The sequence below is a fragment of the Neofelis nebulosa genome, chromosome 9, assembly GCF_028018385.1.
Source record: "Neofelis nebulosa isolate mNeoNeb1 chromosome 9, mNeoNeb1.pri, whole genome shotgun sequence".
Lineage (NCBI taxonomy): Eukaryota > Metazoa > Chordata > Mammalia > Carnivora > Felidae > Neofelis > Neofelis nebulosa.
In genome coordinates, this window is record NC_080790.1 from 99,879,125 (window position 1) to 99,895,583 (window position 16,459).

Sequence of the window (16,459 nt, forward strand, 5' to 3'; positions counted from 1 at the left end):
GTGTTTTGATGGAGTAGACTTTGCTAAGACCTAATTCAGGCCAACAAATTCTGAGCTCTTTGCTCTGGCTGTGATGCTACTGCAGCTTTCTGTGGGTGTTGGTTTTGTGTGTTATTATCTCTCTGGGTTCTCCCGGCTAAGCCAGGGCCTGCCGTGCGGCCTGAGTCAGCCGCTTGTGAAATCCCACAAGTGTGAAATTTTAAATTCAAGTAGAAGTAGCTTAGACAACAGTGCACTGAACTTGGCTTTCCTTGTTGGCTTCCTTATGAGCAAGATTTAATCTATTCTCTGTCATCTTTTCCACCCAGTGGTTATATAGTCATTGGGGACAAGTGTCACGCAGTTAGAAAGTGGCAGGTCTACTCACCAGCCCACTCTGAGCCGCTTCGTCCTCTTGTCTTCATATGTGCTACAATCCTTTCCTGGGACGCCCTGCTTCCCTTGCCACCCATAGAAATCCTGTTGGGGCTTCAGGACCCCATGCCAACAACCCCTTTGCTCTGTGGTATCTTTTCCACTGCCCCACTCCTGAAAGATGTCTTTGACCGACTCTGGTACATGTCATCTTAACTATAAATGTTGGCAGTTACTTGCTTATATCTGGCTCGTTTTCCTTACCATCTCTAAGACTTTGTATTAATATTGTTCCCTTGTTCTTGGCCCACCAACTGGCCCCTGATGTCAATGTTTATGCATTTTTCTTCCTCCTTTGAAAAGACTACATGCTGTGGAAGTTGATGCTTAGTAAGTACTTGCTCATCAGCAGACAGATGAATGGCTGAGTTAGGCTGGGCATTGCCTCCATGGAACCCATGAGTGCTGACCCTGGTGACCTTGTAATCACATCCCTGCGAGTTGAGAACTTGGCTTTCATGTAGGTCCATCAAATTGCTGTTGGTAACACCAGAGAGCTGGTAGGATCATGCTGTGCCAGCATCTGAAGCTAGAATCCTTGAAGTTTGGGACTGAAGGAATTTAGACTAGTTGACTCTTCAGATTGGTGTATGAAAAAATTGAGGCCCAGATTTCATTAACTCGCCTTAGTTCACACAGTGAGGGAGCTGTAGCGCCTATGTTTCCTGGGCCAAATTTACTGGCAAGCTTGGCCCTCTAGCCTCCTGGCCCTGGATCCAAGCATACCCGGGCCAGCAGGAGAATGAGCTTACACACACTTGACCTCATATTGGATGTATCATTTATCATTGGAAATAAGTGTTTGTTTCCACAGTGGTTTAATTTCTCAAGATACCCACCTTGCCTTCCTAGGTCTCTCTCCTGTTTCCCTTTCCCACACCCTCTGCCTTAGCCAAAGTGGATTCCTAGTTTTTGTGACTTAGGCCTTTGTTCATATTGCTTTTTGTACCTGGAGAGCCCTTAACCCTCATCTCCAAATGCCCAAATTCCTACGGGCCTCTGAAGATTCAACTTAGAACTGCCTTGACCATCTCTTTTGTCAAACAGAGGTATGTAGGGGGATCCCCATATGTGATCAAAGACCAACTGTTTTGTTGAGGCAGGGGTAGGGGGCTCAGAATCCTGTACATCTACCTCAGAGGATTGGCTCAGCACCGTGGGAATATCTTTGCCCTTGATAATTAAACTCTCTCCAACTTTTGAACACCTGCAGCATTGTTCTGAATCCTTCTCATGGCTCGTTATCCCCTTATATCTTGTCTGATGCATATGTGGCACTTTTACTACTAGAAGGTAAAGCTCTTTGCAAAAAGTGTCTAGATCCCCCATGGTTTCAAGAACAATGTCTCACCCAGTGAAGATGCTCCGGAAATACTGTTCATGAATGAATTCATGTAACTCCCATCTCTGTAGATTAGAGCATGAAATCCAGCAGTTGAAGCAGAAGATCTGTGAGGTTGATGGTGTTCAAAAGGGGCATCGTGGGACCATGGAGGGGAAGCTTCCTTCTTCCAGCTTGCCATCCAGTGCTGAAAAATCTCACCTGGTCCCTCTGATGGATGCCAGGTACTGGACATTAAACTGATGCCAAACTTACATTTGCCATGTGGTTTAATGACTCACTGTACCTTGTATTGTCCAGTGTGCATGTGAAGGGATCTATCAGAGGTGACTAGTGATAGGTGTCTCTGAGATATGTATACTTTGTCTCCATAAATTTATTGCCTGGGGGGAGAGGTATCATTTGAAGGGAACCAAAGATCTGAGGACTGGCCATCCAAATCCAAGGCATTTTAGAGTAGTGTTGTGTGAGAAGGTAGAATTGGAAGGTCCAGGGAAACCACGTCATCTAGAAAGGAGTGAACCAAGGCCAGGCTGAGAGGAACAAAGAAGTAGAGTTAATTGAACCATACCAAGAAGAAGGACCTCGTGCTGACAGTTAATTTATGAAGTCATTAATTACAAATAGATGAAGTCTGTTACAAAAACTGTACCAGTATTATTTGGAATGGTCATGAATAGCATATATACCTGATGTTACTATAGTAAAATGGTTTTCAACTTGAGTGGTATTGTAAATTGCTCTGTGACTTAGAGCTTTCAGATAAGTTGACTTAATCATTCTTTGCCTATAAGAAAGTGGATTATTTTCGTCAACTCCAGCTGTGTCTTGGGGAGATTTCAAATTGGGCGGTCATGAGCCCTGGGCAGTAGGTGACATGTATTTGGATATCAAAATGTATTAAGAATGGTATGAGCCTCTGTGGCCCCTTAAATCTAGGTCTGCATCTTCAGTGGGGCTAGTTTAAACTCTAAGTAAAAGGTCCAGAGAAGTAATTCATTTGTAAGTGCCCTTGGCTCTGGGTCAGCTGCACACGATTTTTCTTTCAGTGTTGAAAGGTAACTACTGCATTTTATTATCCGTTCTTCTGTGCTCTTTTACTTAAAATATTAATCTCTTTGCCTAACATTTCAGGAAATCATCAAGGCATGGTTCATAGTACCGAGATGTTTCTAGGAGTGCACATGTGCTTAGAAAGATGAAACCAGATTATTTTTTAGTGTGCTAAGAAATAAACATGCAAAACAGTTAATTTTAAATAATCCATCTAATCGGTGTCTGTATGGGGGAGGGAGAGTCTGGAGCTAAGCAAGCCTTCCATGTGGGCAGTCTGAGCCACTAGAAAGATTTTAGCTGGAACTAAAATTCTTCGGTCTTCCTGGTTTCTCTGGGTGGATGGTTGTACTTCATATACGTTCACCTCCATTCTCTAGGGTACCATATATTTAGTTGACAACTGCCTCAATCATCAACTGTTTCTTGCTTCCACTGTCTTGGCCACATGCCAGGCAGTTTGAAAGGTAGAGGGGCCTTTAAAATGTGGTTTCTCACAGCCAGGTGCCTATGGAGAGACACGATTGGAGCAGAAACAATTCAAGCCATTGTTCCCTTGGAATAGTGAAGATTCATAGAGATTGTGCCCACTCTCCCCCTCCCCTTTAATCCTCTTAAATGACTTTATGATATGAGAAATAACACTCCAATTTTCCATGTGCAGAAACTGAGGCTTGGTGAATGAAGTGTGGGTTTTCAGAGTCTGGTCTGAGGCCGTGGAGCCTTCTGAAGCCAGCATCTGCGATTCTCCTGTTGCAGGGGTTCCACCAAGGAGAGCCAGGAGAGATGTGGATGGGATCATGTCGTCTCCCTTGTATTCTCAAGATTCTGTTATTAGTCCACTTCTCTCTTGTTTGGAGAAAACCCAGATCATGAACACATGGCACTGCATTTCTTAGAAAGTAGAAAAATGGTCAAGGTCCCGAGTTGTTATGTTTGATGTTTAGAATGAGAGAGCACCTCTTTTTGAAGGGCGTAGTAAACTGAGGGTCTCAGATGCCCTCTGTGGTTAGAAATCTTTAAGTGCCACCTCCCCCATCTCTGTTGTTTGCAGGATCAGTGCTTACATTGAAGAAGAAGTCCAACGACGACTTCAGGATTTGCATCGCGTGATTGGCGAGGATAGCAGTGCATCTGCAGATGTGGCGAGGGTGAGCTGAGGGAGCCAAGCCATCAGTCATTTGTTTTATTTTTTTACGTTTTTTTTTTTTAATGTTTATTTGTATTTGAGAGACAGAGACAGAGTGTGAGTTGGGGAGGGGCAGAGAGAGAGGGAGACAGAGAATCTGAAGCAGGCTCTAGGCTCTGAGGTATCAGCACAGAGCCCGACGCTGGGCTCGAACTCATGAGATCATGACCCAAGCCAAAGTCGGATGCTTAACTGACTGAGCCACCCATGCACCCCATCATTAGTTTTCAAGGTGACCTCTCCATAAGTTGCTGGAGGTAGTGGTGATGGGCCCCCTTATTATTGTTTCTCGGTGAGAAAACTGAGATGCAGAATGTTCTCTAAAAATTAAATATAGCTTGGGTGGAGCTTAACATGTTATAAATAGTATTGGTTCAAGAGAAACTTTGTTTATTTAAGAATTTTGTACTTCTGGGGGAATTCTTAACGGAATATAGAGTCTACTAAAATGCTTTATTTACTTTGACTTATAAAGATTCTACATGTAACATTTTTCCGTTTTCTCCAAAAAATACAACCAATTTCCTTAAGTATTTAATTTTGCTTGATAAATTATCCTGAGTAGATATATAATTTTGCTTTTGAGAAGATACGTATTTGCGATGTTGATTTTTATCAAAATAGAAACATTTCATTCCTATTCCTCAAGTTAATAAGGGTCCTAAGGAAGTTTTATTTCATTTATTTAATTTATTGAATTTTATTTAATATGTTCATATTATTCTTAGAATTTTAAGATTAGGAATAGATGCTTCAGTTCCCTTACAGGCAGATGGAGCGATAGAGTCATACTTACTTTGGGAATATAAATTCTATAGAAGGGATGTCATTGTTGAGTAAGTATGTTTCTTTAGAATTTTGTTCCCATAAATATTTCTAATCAAATCAGTTTCTTTTCCCTCTATGAACAAGCTATAATTTAATATAGAGGGCTTTTTATTTTCTTATCAGGATAATGAGAAACTCCACAATGGCACCATTCAACGTAAGCTAAAATATGAGGTAGGTAATGATTTTTCAGATTGATAAAGTCGCCTTAAATTATGGCATGCTCGTGTGATTAAATTTTCTTAATGTTTGGTTGTGTAATTAGAATTTTGAAGTCCCAGTGAGATTAATGGCTAATAGGGAAGGCAAGCTATTATATGGACTTAAAATTAAACGGAATCCTGCAGGTTGAAAACTGCTTGGACTTTATTTGAATGGCATGTAACTGTGGTGGAGGCTCCTTGCCCAGTTTTTCATTTGTAACAGTATCCTTTCTCCTGGTCTGCATTTAAAAGGCAAATTATATAATCAGAATCAGATATGGGGTTTGGAAATGAAACTGAACACTTCTCAATGTTTTAAAAACTCTGCTCATTTTATGGACTGTGAGTTGGCAGTAGTACAAAGGACATACTCTCGGTTGATTAGCTTATTTCTCTGGTGGATTGTCAAACCAAGGTTTATTTGGGCATACGATTTGTAAGGTTTTACTTGTAGTATTTTCTTCCACTGAGGGACCTGTCCTTCCCATACATTCCTAAATTAAAAAACAAAACAAAACAAAAACAAACAAAACAAAACTAGGTGGTAGAAATCTTACAGATGGCGCCCATATATTACAGAACAGAGAACAAGAGGTGAAGGGCTGGGTGCCCCACAGGAGGCTTAGCTGACTTTGGCCACTGCCACGCCTCCACCCCGGTGGTCCAGTAATGACATTGTCTTCCTCTAGACATCCTTCTCTCTAGCAGATAACCTTGTGAAGTGTAGGACGTTGCCTGTTATTTCTTTGTGTCCACTGTGCCTGGCCTGTAGCGGGGAAGCCTTTCACAGTGCTGGTTCGTAGCTCTGGTCACAGCAGTCTAACCAGGGCAGGTATAATTAAAGATTCCCACGAAGTGAACCAAGAGGCAAGAGAAATATGACTGAGGTTGAAATACTTGTCAATTTCCTTTTGGCCCTGTCATCTGATTTTCATTAAGTGTGCCCTGATTGCTTTTACATTTTGGACATACAGTCATGGACTTATTTTCACAACTAAATCTGACCTTTCGCAAATTGAGTCAAAGATCTTAGGATTTATTTTGGAGCAATTGAAATATTAGACCAAGAAGTGGATACTGTGGATCAATCCCGCACAACATATTTCTTTCAAACACTTGGCAATTTGTAAGATAAATAATATGGAAATTGATGTCCTGTGTGTGAATCAGATCATCCATTCTTAAATCATGTATCAGTCAATATGAATAGCTTAGGCTTTCGATTTAACCTCTCATTAATCTACACAATGAAACCAATGACTGCAGGAATCTTCATGTGCAAAAAGATTTGCAAAAGGTGCTGCCAACCCCCATTTCAACTGTTTTTGACATCTTGAACAGAAAAGGTATCTTGCCCCGCTGCTGCCCAGAGATGTCACTGGCCCTTCCGGCAGAGAAGAGGGGAGGGAGGTGGATCGGAACAACCATCCAGGTCCTCCCATGACACAGAGCATCTCGGCGTCTCCTGCTCCCTCCTCAGCATCGTGCGAGAGAGCCCACCAGCGAAGACATCGGTCCTCCGTACACAAGGTGTGGCAGAACAGTGATCGTGGATACGGTCATCCTGAGTGTGCAGGCTGTTTCCAACCAAAACGTTTCAGTCTACCTGAAATCACATTTCTTAACGAAAGCAACACCAGTGACACAAAACATCAGCATCGGTCCGAACATCTCAGTGATCTGATGACTCATAAAGATAAACACAACTTGGGAATCGAGTCCAGCTGGACTTTGCTGCAAGATTTGTCCCAAGAAGTGCCTCTACATAATGGAAGCAAGCAGACCAGGCAAAGCAAGTTACTCTGCTTGGTCCTCTCTGAAACGGTTTCTGGTGAGGAGGGTGCCTCCCACAGCGTTCCTCAGCATGCACCCGCCGGGAAGTTTTGTGGTGAGCAGCAAGTCGAGAGAGAGTTAGATGCTAAAAAAGCTAACTCTCCACAGTCCCTGATAAATATCAGGACAGAAGGAAACAACGGGTTGGGCTATTTTTACCACAGGCTGGCAGACCTTTATAAAGATACCAGCAGTCACCTGCTACAGGCTGGCACAGAGGTGATCCGCCAAGCCGGGCATATAGGGAACCTGTGTGACCCCAGGGGGCTCACCTCCCATGTGACGACATTTATCAGAAGACTACCATTTCTGAAACACTTTCCCCTGGACATGCCCCTGAAGTCACAGCAGGCGTCATCAGAGCCTTATTCTTTCCCCAGAGAAGCTCAGGCTGGCAGCAGCGATCCTGAAGAGGCAGGAGCCGCCAGGCCAGCAGAGGGCACCATGCCTTTCAGAGCATCAGGCCTCACTGCTGCCTCTGCTGCTGCAGGATCCCCAGACTCCTCCGCAAGCTCAGTGCTGCACCTAGAATCTGAAGATTCTAGAAGGAGACCCGCATTTAAGCAGACTCTTGTGCGATTCCCAGCCCAGATGCTGAAACTTCAGGAGCAGCCTCTAAAAGACTTTCTTGAGCACGTGGCTTGTTCCATACCAGAACTCTCAGGCGACATAAAGGAAGTCAAAGGTGTTTACTGGCTTGCTGTTGCTAACTGCACAGAACCTGACCCTCAGCCAGCATGTTTGCTTCTGCTTCATTCCATGCTATATGCTTTGGTTCTGTCAGATAACCCTTCAGCCTCAATGGGCATTTTTCATGCTCTACCTCTCTCTGGACTAGAGGAAATCCAAGTCGGCTTTGGTGGGCAGAGCATCAGACTCTTGGGCTCTGCAGAGAGTCTCCTGCTCACCGTATTTAGTTACAGCAAAACCCTCTGTCAACAGATTTGCGGTGACCTCCTGTGTGTCCTGATGCCCGGTTCTGATGCTGCTGTCCGCACTAATCACCCTTTGTTCCAACAAGATCTGGTTCAGCTTTCTCTTGACTGGAAAGCAGAAATCCCTGATTTAGTTTTGGCAGACGGTGTTCGGTTATCATCCAGATTCCAGGATACCTTGGTTGACATGATTTACTTTCTTCATGGAAATATGGAAGTCAACATCCCCTCTCTGGCAGAGGTACAGTTACTGCTCTACACGACAGTCAGAGTCGAGGGTGACCCTGGCCAAGACAACCTCCAGTCGTTAGTCCTTCTGAACACCCACATTGCCCTTTTGAGGGAAGATCGAGTTTTCTATCCCCACACTCAGTCTCTAAACACACCTTCTCCACGAGCACAGTTTGATGTGACCAGATGTCGTGCTTTAAGCGAATTCAGGTATGTCGTTGTTCCAGAGAAGGAAACCTTGTCAACCGTCCAACTTGTCTTCCCAGAAAAACTCAGACTCCCATCAGATTCAAGAAATACCCCAGCTGAGCACTTTGAAGGAGCCCAGAACGTCCATTTGTTCCCTGGCATGCTGTGCCCTGAGGGCAGTCGGAACATGGCACCCGAGGTCTGGAAACTGACCCTCAGCTCTCAGGATGAGGCTCTGTGGCTCATCGCACACTTGACAAGGCTCTCAGGAGGAAACTTATAAAAATACTTGGCATATTTTTTGAGATTTTTAATAAAATGAACATTATGAGAATAGTCAAAGACCCGGAAAGGCTCTGTGTAGCTAACTGATTTGACACTAGAAAAATGCAGACCTCTAAAATTGAAAATGTAAATATGTTAAGTATCTACAATTAAAAAAAAAAGGCGGGGGTAGCAGATCACTGATAAAATATCTTTATCACCACTCTGCTTCCTTTTCTTGAACCTCAGCCTTGTAAATTTGGGTCTGCCTCATTATTTGTTAGGTGATTAAAGCATTTCTGATTGTTTTTGGCTTCATGTCGACTTCTAGTAGGGTGGCTTGGAATCTGTCTGTGTCTGCTGGATTCCGGCAGGCTAATTTGTGCTGCTTGAAAAAGTGCCTGGTTGGCAGTGACCTTCACCGACATCCTCCGTTTTAGCCATGATTAGGACAGCTCTGTAGCAGAGCACATTAGTAATGCATCAAGCTTCCTGGAAGGACCCAGGGATTTAAAATACCCTCCTCTCACTATAATACATGGAATGGAGACAGCACCACATGCCCTGCGGTGTCTTCTTCCTCAGTTAATTGCCTTTTCCTTCCTCCTTTCAGACTTTTTGACTATTGCTTTCCAACCTGTGTGCTTTCAACTCCTTACTTGTTGGTTTAGTTTTGACTACCCTTCCCTCTATGCCACATGCCCCCCCCCCCCACATGCCAGGACTTTCTCCGAGCTTTTATATTTCTGTCCTGGAAGGACTCTTCATCTTCAAGTCTGACTTTTTCTAACGGCCTCTGTAAGCAATCTTATCAGCTGCAGGGTCACCTCAGAAGGCATTCGGCTCTTTCCTCTGGCCGCCCTCCCTCTCCGCCTCCCACCTAACACATCATCACTCACAGCCGCTGACCAGCGTGTTCTGCTGGCCTGAGCTGGTCCGCTGGCCTCCCTTCTGAGATGAGTCCTGCCCATGGCAGCCTCAGGTATGTCTCTCTTCACAAAGTATGATCCGGTACTCAGCTGCCCTCCTCCTCTGTGAGAGGCTTGAAACTGGGCTCTTCAGAAGCTCTCTCTCCTCTGAGTGACCCTTTCTTTTTTATCCATCTCTGTTCAACATTCCTATGAGGAATTGCATTACGTGTCTTATATTTATTAGCTATTTCATCGGGTCCTAGGTTTCACAGCCAGTGTTCTCTTGTTTCTTGGATGTGTATGTTCTACTAAATTCCAGAGTCTTAGAAGGAAGGAGGTGGATTCTTCACTGCTCCATCCTCTCTCTTCCACTTCTAGCTGGGATCATGATGAGCTCATGGTAAGCTACTCATTGAATGTTGCAGGCAGTTGAGCAAATCAGCGATTCCACGAAGCCATTTATATTAGCCTTGGCATGGAGGGGTCACTCTTCTGTTCTAGCCAGACCTTTGGATGATGTACAATATAAGTGCCGTAGCCCTCTTTTCATTTCTACTCCTGATCACTGATAGGGGCAGTGTCAAAGCTTAACCCAGAAACTCACCGGCTCCCTTTGGCCACAAAGTACAGACCTTCCTTCTTTCCCCCTCAGAACTAACAAGCTACTTAATGTGTTCTGTGCTTCATCATTGATTTTCCTCTCCCCAGGTGTGGGGCAGTAAACAGGAAAGGGCAGGAAACTGGCGAGTGTGTTAGGATCTACACACCGGTGGCTGCTGTCTTATCTGCAATAACCATGTAGAGGCTTTTTGACTTTTTGAGGCAATAGGGTTCAGATGTTTTTAGGTGGAGCTTGTTTTTGTCACTTCCACCCTTCCCCCCATGCACACATACACACCCTGTTGCCTTATACATGAAGGGTTTTGAGTCTCTGATGAGGATATCATTAAAATTAGTTAGCTTGTCATGTTTTTGGCTGGAAGATCTACTGTGGAAGGAATTTCTTAAAAGAACCATGGTAGCCTTCTAATATCTTATCAATAATTTTCACATAACTTCCCCCTTTTTTTGCTTTTTTCAGAAAATACTTTCTTAAAAATTGCCCCATTGATTACTTTCTTAAGTATCCTTAATAAGAAGAACAGAACTAATGATCATGAAGAACAGAGGGAATGAACTTTGAGATGTTAGCAGAGGGACAGTAGAGTTGGGAGGGAAACAGTACATAAGCAGCATGAGAACTTTAACAAAGAATGAAAAATATTAGACAGACTTGCTTGTCTTCATAGATTTAAAAAAACATAATTCTATGTTATAAATTATGGTCTTTAATATTGTTCGTAGATGGAGCATGCAGCAAATACAAGCATTGCATAAACGTCCTATTATTCATTATAACATCTTCCGTCTGCTTTATGACCCAGGTAGGCCACAATGAGGATTACATTCAGGTCTCACCACATAATAGAAGAGGCTTCCGGCAATTCAAATTTTACATGTCTCTTCTCTCACCTAAGCATACTTTTTTTTTTTTTTTAATTTTTTTTTTTCCAACGTTTTTTATTTATTTTTGGGACAGAGAGAGACAGAGCATGAACGGGGGAGGGGCAGAGAGAGAGGGAGACACAGAATCGGAAACAGGCTCCAGGCTCCGAGCCATCAGCCCAGAGCCCGAGGCGGGGCTCGAACTCACGGACCACGAGATCGTGACCTGGCTGAAGTCGGACGCTTAACCGACTGCGCCACCCAGGCGCCCCTAAGCATACTTTTTATCTTGAGATCAAGTATGTTCCCTGATATGAGAATTTGATTTACTATCCATGAAGTAAGTAGTAAGGTTGTCATACCTGAGGTTGTCCCTGTAGAGGCCAGGGGAGTAGTGTTTGTGCCATTATCCACTGTGGCTTTAATCCTGCAGGCCTCCCTCTGTCTCCACTGGCTCATTCTTTAGGAGTTCTGGACCTGTGATGCTACTATAGGGAGCAAGTGTGAGTATCTCCATACTCAGCCTAACGGGGGATCGTCTCAGTTGTAATGAGTTCTTGCATCAAGGAAAAAAAAAAAAAAAGGTTCATACATACTTTGTTCTGTGGCATTTTCATTGTTGTAGCATAGGCCTAAACATTTACATTGTGGAACTTGTTAATGCATTCTAGACAAAACCTCTTTGAGTACTTCGAAATACTGATTTCATCTGAATTTGATTAAAATCCATTTTGTTCACAGCTGCCTGTTTTACAGAATTGTGGTTGGCAGGGTGAATTTATTCAGCCTTTGTTGAAGAACATTTCAAAACAGTTTGTCTTCCCTTTCTCATTACTTAAAAAATGTAAGTGCATCCCTTGGAGAGAATACTTATGCTTCCCAAGTAATAATTACGGTAATTTTTATTTACATTCTTTTTCCTACATGATTTCCAGTTTTGAATGATAAATAGATTAGAGCACTTTTATTAATGCTTCTTTGAAGGTCAAGCAGTCTTACTGGCTAGGCCAGTGTCTAGTGAGGTTATTTTGTTAATTGTCTTAATTTGCATGTTAGACAATTCTGATTCATTATTTAAGATATCTTTTGTGATAGGTATTATATCAGTCAGCTCTTGCTGGGTAACAAACAACCCATAAAAAAATAAAAAGCTTTTATTTCTTACTGATGGTTGTAAGTAGGTTGAGGTAGCTCTACTTGTAGGCTATGGATCATCTGAAGTTTAGATAGTGTTGGTCTACTCCTGATGTCTCATTTTGAGGTCTGTGCTGAAGGGTCAGTGGCCATAATAATGATGACAGAAGCACAGAAGATGCTGATGCATCATGTCTGCCAGTGTCCCACTGGCCAACACAAGTCATGCAACCAAGTCCAAAGTCCAGGGGCAAGGAACACTCGATCCACCAAGAAGCCATGGCAAGACTGGATATATGCTGCTGCAGGGAAAAGAAAAATTGGGACCAATAGTTCAGTCTGCATGGATATATTATGTCAAGGTCCTAAGGCTCTATTTAAAATAAAATTCAGATAAAGCTTGTAGGACTTCTCCCTAATGGAAGTATTCAGGTACTGGGAAGAACATATGTCATAGGACCATTAAAGTTACTTAGTTCAACTGGCTTTCCAATTTAGTCCTTTCTTGACACCTCCAGGACTGCTCACTCTCTACCTCACAGCAGTTTATTCAATGGAACTGTTCTCATTGTTAGGCCATTCGTTCCATCATCATCTTTATTGTAATCTACATCTGTAGGGCCCATCCATCATTCGCATTCTTGTGTAACAGAATAGAACAAATCTGTTCCACAGTCTGTGTTATAATCTGACTGACCCTTCAGAGAAGACCATTATCTCTCTCACCTTCTCTGATTTTCCTTTTTTACCTCCAACATCCTTCAGTTCCTTTGTTGTTTCTTATCCAACATTGTTTCCAAACCACCACCATCCAATCTCTTGCTAGGGTTGCACCGTTGTAATTTTTTAAGACCTCCTTTATAAGGAATGGAACTGAATGATTCAGTTAGTAAGAAGGAAAGAGAGTCTGTTGTAAATCAGTCCTCCTGCCATTTAACACCTGGTTAAAATCTTTGGTGCCAAAGATGGCAGTGGATTCCAGTGATAACAATCCAAATCCCCCTTACATTGTGGTTGACAGTGTACCAACTTCTTTCCCGTGTATGGCTCCTTTTGAGTCCCACAGTGATCCTCCTGGGATGGAGGAATTATCATCAATCTGCACTTCATATTTGGGAATTTAACTCAGAAAGGATCACTTGACTGAGAATTGGAATCAAACCCAGACCTTCTTTGTCCAGAACATCTATTCTTTCTGCAATGCCAAAGTCAGTTCCTGGTCACATTGTCTGGGTAAATTTTTTTATTGATTTATTTTTCTCATGGGGATGACTATACTAGGGATAAATATTTGGAAGAACTATGAAGTTGATTCTTTTCTGACTTGTAAATTCTTTTATTGGAATTTCTAGACATTGAAGATTATTTCTCTTTTTATGAGTTATTTTTCCCCCCAAAAATTCCCGTGCAGATTCCTTTGCAATTCCCTTGTTCCATTGTATGAACCTCATGTCTCCTTTTTGCTCTCTGCATTTTTATCTCCTATAGAAGAGAAGCGTAGGTAAAGTCATAATGCGAATATGGTATAGATAACCTTGTATGCTCAATGTCGCTGCTTTACCTGAAGTTCAAACAATATGCTCTACAGATACCTGAAAGAATCTTCCCCTCCCTCCCAACTTTAATTTCTCTTGGGCCTTAGAACCGAGCACAGATTGAACCAAAACTAGGGCTCAGCAAGAATTAGTGAGTGAAGATGCGCGATCCTTTTGTGGCTAATCATGGACACTGTAGAATTGGAAAGGAGAAAAGTTGATTTTCCCTCCTGAACATCCCAAATTGCCAATGTTTGTGTTTGGTATAAGAACCACTTAGCAATTGTTGCCCTGTTCTCACTTATACTGGATCCATTCTTTAGTCTTTTTAAAATTTCATCCATTTAATGATGAGTTATCCCGAGAAAATGACCATTAAAGGGGCTAGTCTTTGATGCTCTAGAGAAAAATGGTAACGTTCTTAATGATTTCAAGTTAAAACATTCATCAGATACCCAGTGTCTCCAAATTTTGAAATAACGTTGATCAACTCAGATCTCTATGGATGAAATCATCTATTCTGGTAAGAATCCTGGATCAGGAAATGTTAGCCATCCTTTTGGATTTACCCTAAATCCACTAAGAGTAAATAAGATATTCCACAAATATTTATGTCCAACAGCTTGTCATTTTCTGGGTAGTTTATCCCTAAAGATATATATCAAAATTGAAGAAATACTCCTTTATTTGAAAACCTTTATTTCTGTTTCCTCATGCAAGTTTTTTTAACTCACTTTAAGATAAGGTTAGCACTGTTTCTTCATGCCCTGGTGGTGTTAAGTCCTCACCTTGACCAACATAACATGGTCAGGAGATACCTGTGGCATGTGTGGCTACATCTCTTAGCAAACTCCAGTTCAGCTCTATGTACTTAGCCTTCAGAGATGATGTGGTATTAGCTCAAGATCCCTTCATGACAGGGGTGCCTGGGTGGCTCAGTCGGTTGAGCATCTGACTTCGGCTCAGGTCATGATCTTGTGGTGAGTTCGAGCCCTGCGTCGGGCTCTGTGCTGACAGCTCAGAGCCTGGAGCCTGCTTCGGATTCTGTGTCTCCCACTCTCTCTGCTCCTCCTCCACTTATGCTCTGTTTCTCTCATTCTCAAAAATGAATAAATGTTAAAAAAAAAGTTTTGAAAAATAAAAAAGATCCCTTCATGACAGAGGCAGGCTTCACCTTCCAGAGATGAATATAAACATGTCTTGGCTCTTTATTCATAATTTGGACTTGCTCACACAAGGTACCTTTATTCTCTGCTTCTGATAACATGGCTAATACTTGAAAATTTAACTGATCCCCTAGCCCTCCCTCTGTCCCAGACCTCTGTTTTCAAACCTCCTGGGCATAGGAAGTCCTTGATACAAAATAGCTCTAATTAGAATTATCAATGTGGCATGTGTGGTGGAAAAAAGGAGGGAATAGAAATATGTGCTATGCTGGGAACAGAGAAGGGAGAATTGGTAGTTTTGTCGAAGCTGATAAAAACCCAGGTTGCCTGTATTTTAGAAAACCTTGGATATTTGGCTCTAGGAGATCAGACGGCAGTCCTTAGGTCTGACCTTGTCCTAGTCAGAGCATACACTGAATTCAACCATCTGGTACATAATTAGAGTATTTAGGGGAAATGTTGATGACTCCCTGTAGAATTGGTCCATTCTGTGCCCTCTGCAGTGTCGACATTGATCTGAGTGGATGTTAATGCCACTTCCTATTAATTTCCTTAACTTGTCCCTTTTGAAGGAGACAGCCTTAGTGGGAAGAGAAGATTCTAATCTGAATATTCAAAATATAGTCTGTGATCTGCCTGCTTCTTTTGGCTGAGGACCCGACTATAGTGTTTCCCCAACAACAGAAAAATAGCATATTTGTTGGCACAAGACATTATTTCATTAAAAGCTACCAGAAGAGTATTTCTTTGCATTTTATTTTAAAAGATGTTTCTTATGTATAGGAGTATAATCCAAGTTACTAATTATGTACTTTTCCTTGACCTTTCATTTCTAAACAGAACCCACTCCACAAGGCATTTAAAGTTCCTTGAAATGTCCTGCGTATTTATCCAGATCTGCTGTAAGATGTGTATCCAGCCTTTCATGTTTCTTTACCTCCTCCTGTGATGTATGACCAATTTCCCTTCCATGTCTAAGCATCTTCTTTGCCACATGTAGAAAAACCATGACTGATTCCAAAATAAATAGCTCCATAGAAATTTAAAAGCTCCCTTAAATAATAGGATATAACATGATACAGCACACATTTACTTGTCTAGTATAAAACTCAACATATTCAAAACATAGCTACTTTCAAATAAAAAATAAATTTCTGAAACATGTGTGTTAGTTTTCCTTCCTCTCTAACATAAACATAGTTTAGGGGAATGTCAGGAACCTTTCACACTGTATTCTGAGAATTCTACATTTCTCATGAAATTGACTTCAAAAAATAGTTTCTAAAAATCACATTGCAGCAGTGATTTGATAGAAACACATACTTTTTAGATTTGTCTCTCTGTTCATCTATCTGTAGATAAAGACTCAAACATCTTCAGATCCTTAGCAGTTATTTTTCAGTTACCCATTTCCGTAGTTGTACATTTCTCTACACTTGTTAATATGGAGTTACTCTGAAATCTGAGATTGAAGTAAACTGTGACTCTGGGCGATAGCGAGGACTCTGGTAATATTTCTAGCCCCTAGCATGCTAAATAATGAAGAGAGAAATATCAGTCTTCTCAGCACCAGATGCGGCTGAACTTTGCTGTCTGATCCTGCGGTTGGGGCAGTGGCTCAGAACTGTGTTCTGTGGTATACGTGCAGGTGCTGATATATAAGGGGCCGTCCGAAATTTAGATGAGCTACATAAACATTACAGGATCCAGTTCCTCCCAGATAAATGGTCTCTACTTCTTTCATATA

General features: G+C 42.1%; 1 protein-coding gene across 13 annotated transcripts in view; it reads left to right on the forward strand.

Moving 5' to 3' along the window:
- Positions 1-16,459, forward strand: part of KIF16B (kinesin family member 16B) — a 292,229-nt gene that overhangs the window by 194,420 nt on the left and 81,350 nt on the right. For 7 of the 13 annotated variants that reach the window (XM_058684831.1, XM_058684829.1, XM_058684830.1 and 4 more), the window contains 3 exons: positions 1,828-1,980; positions 3,864-3,960; positions 4,950-5,000. In XM_058684831.1, coding sequence (XP_058540814.1) covers positions 1,828-1,980; positions 3,864-3,960; positions 4,950-5,000 — 301 coding nt within the window. Of the gene's footprint in view, positions 1-1,827; positions 1,981-3,863; positions 3,961-4,949; positions 5,001-6,370; positions 8,239-16,459 lie in introns of all 13 variants that reach the window. The other 6 variants (XR_009248807.1, XR_009248808.1, XR_009248802.1 and 3 more) reach the window with 1 other exon arrangement.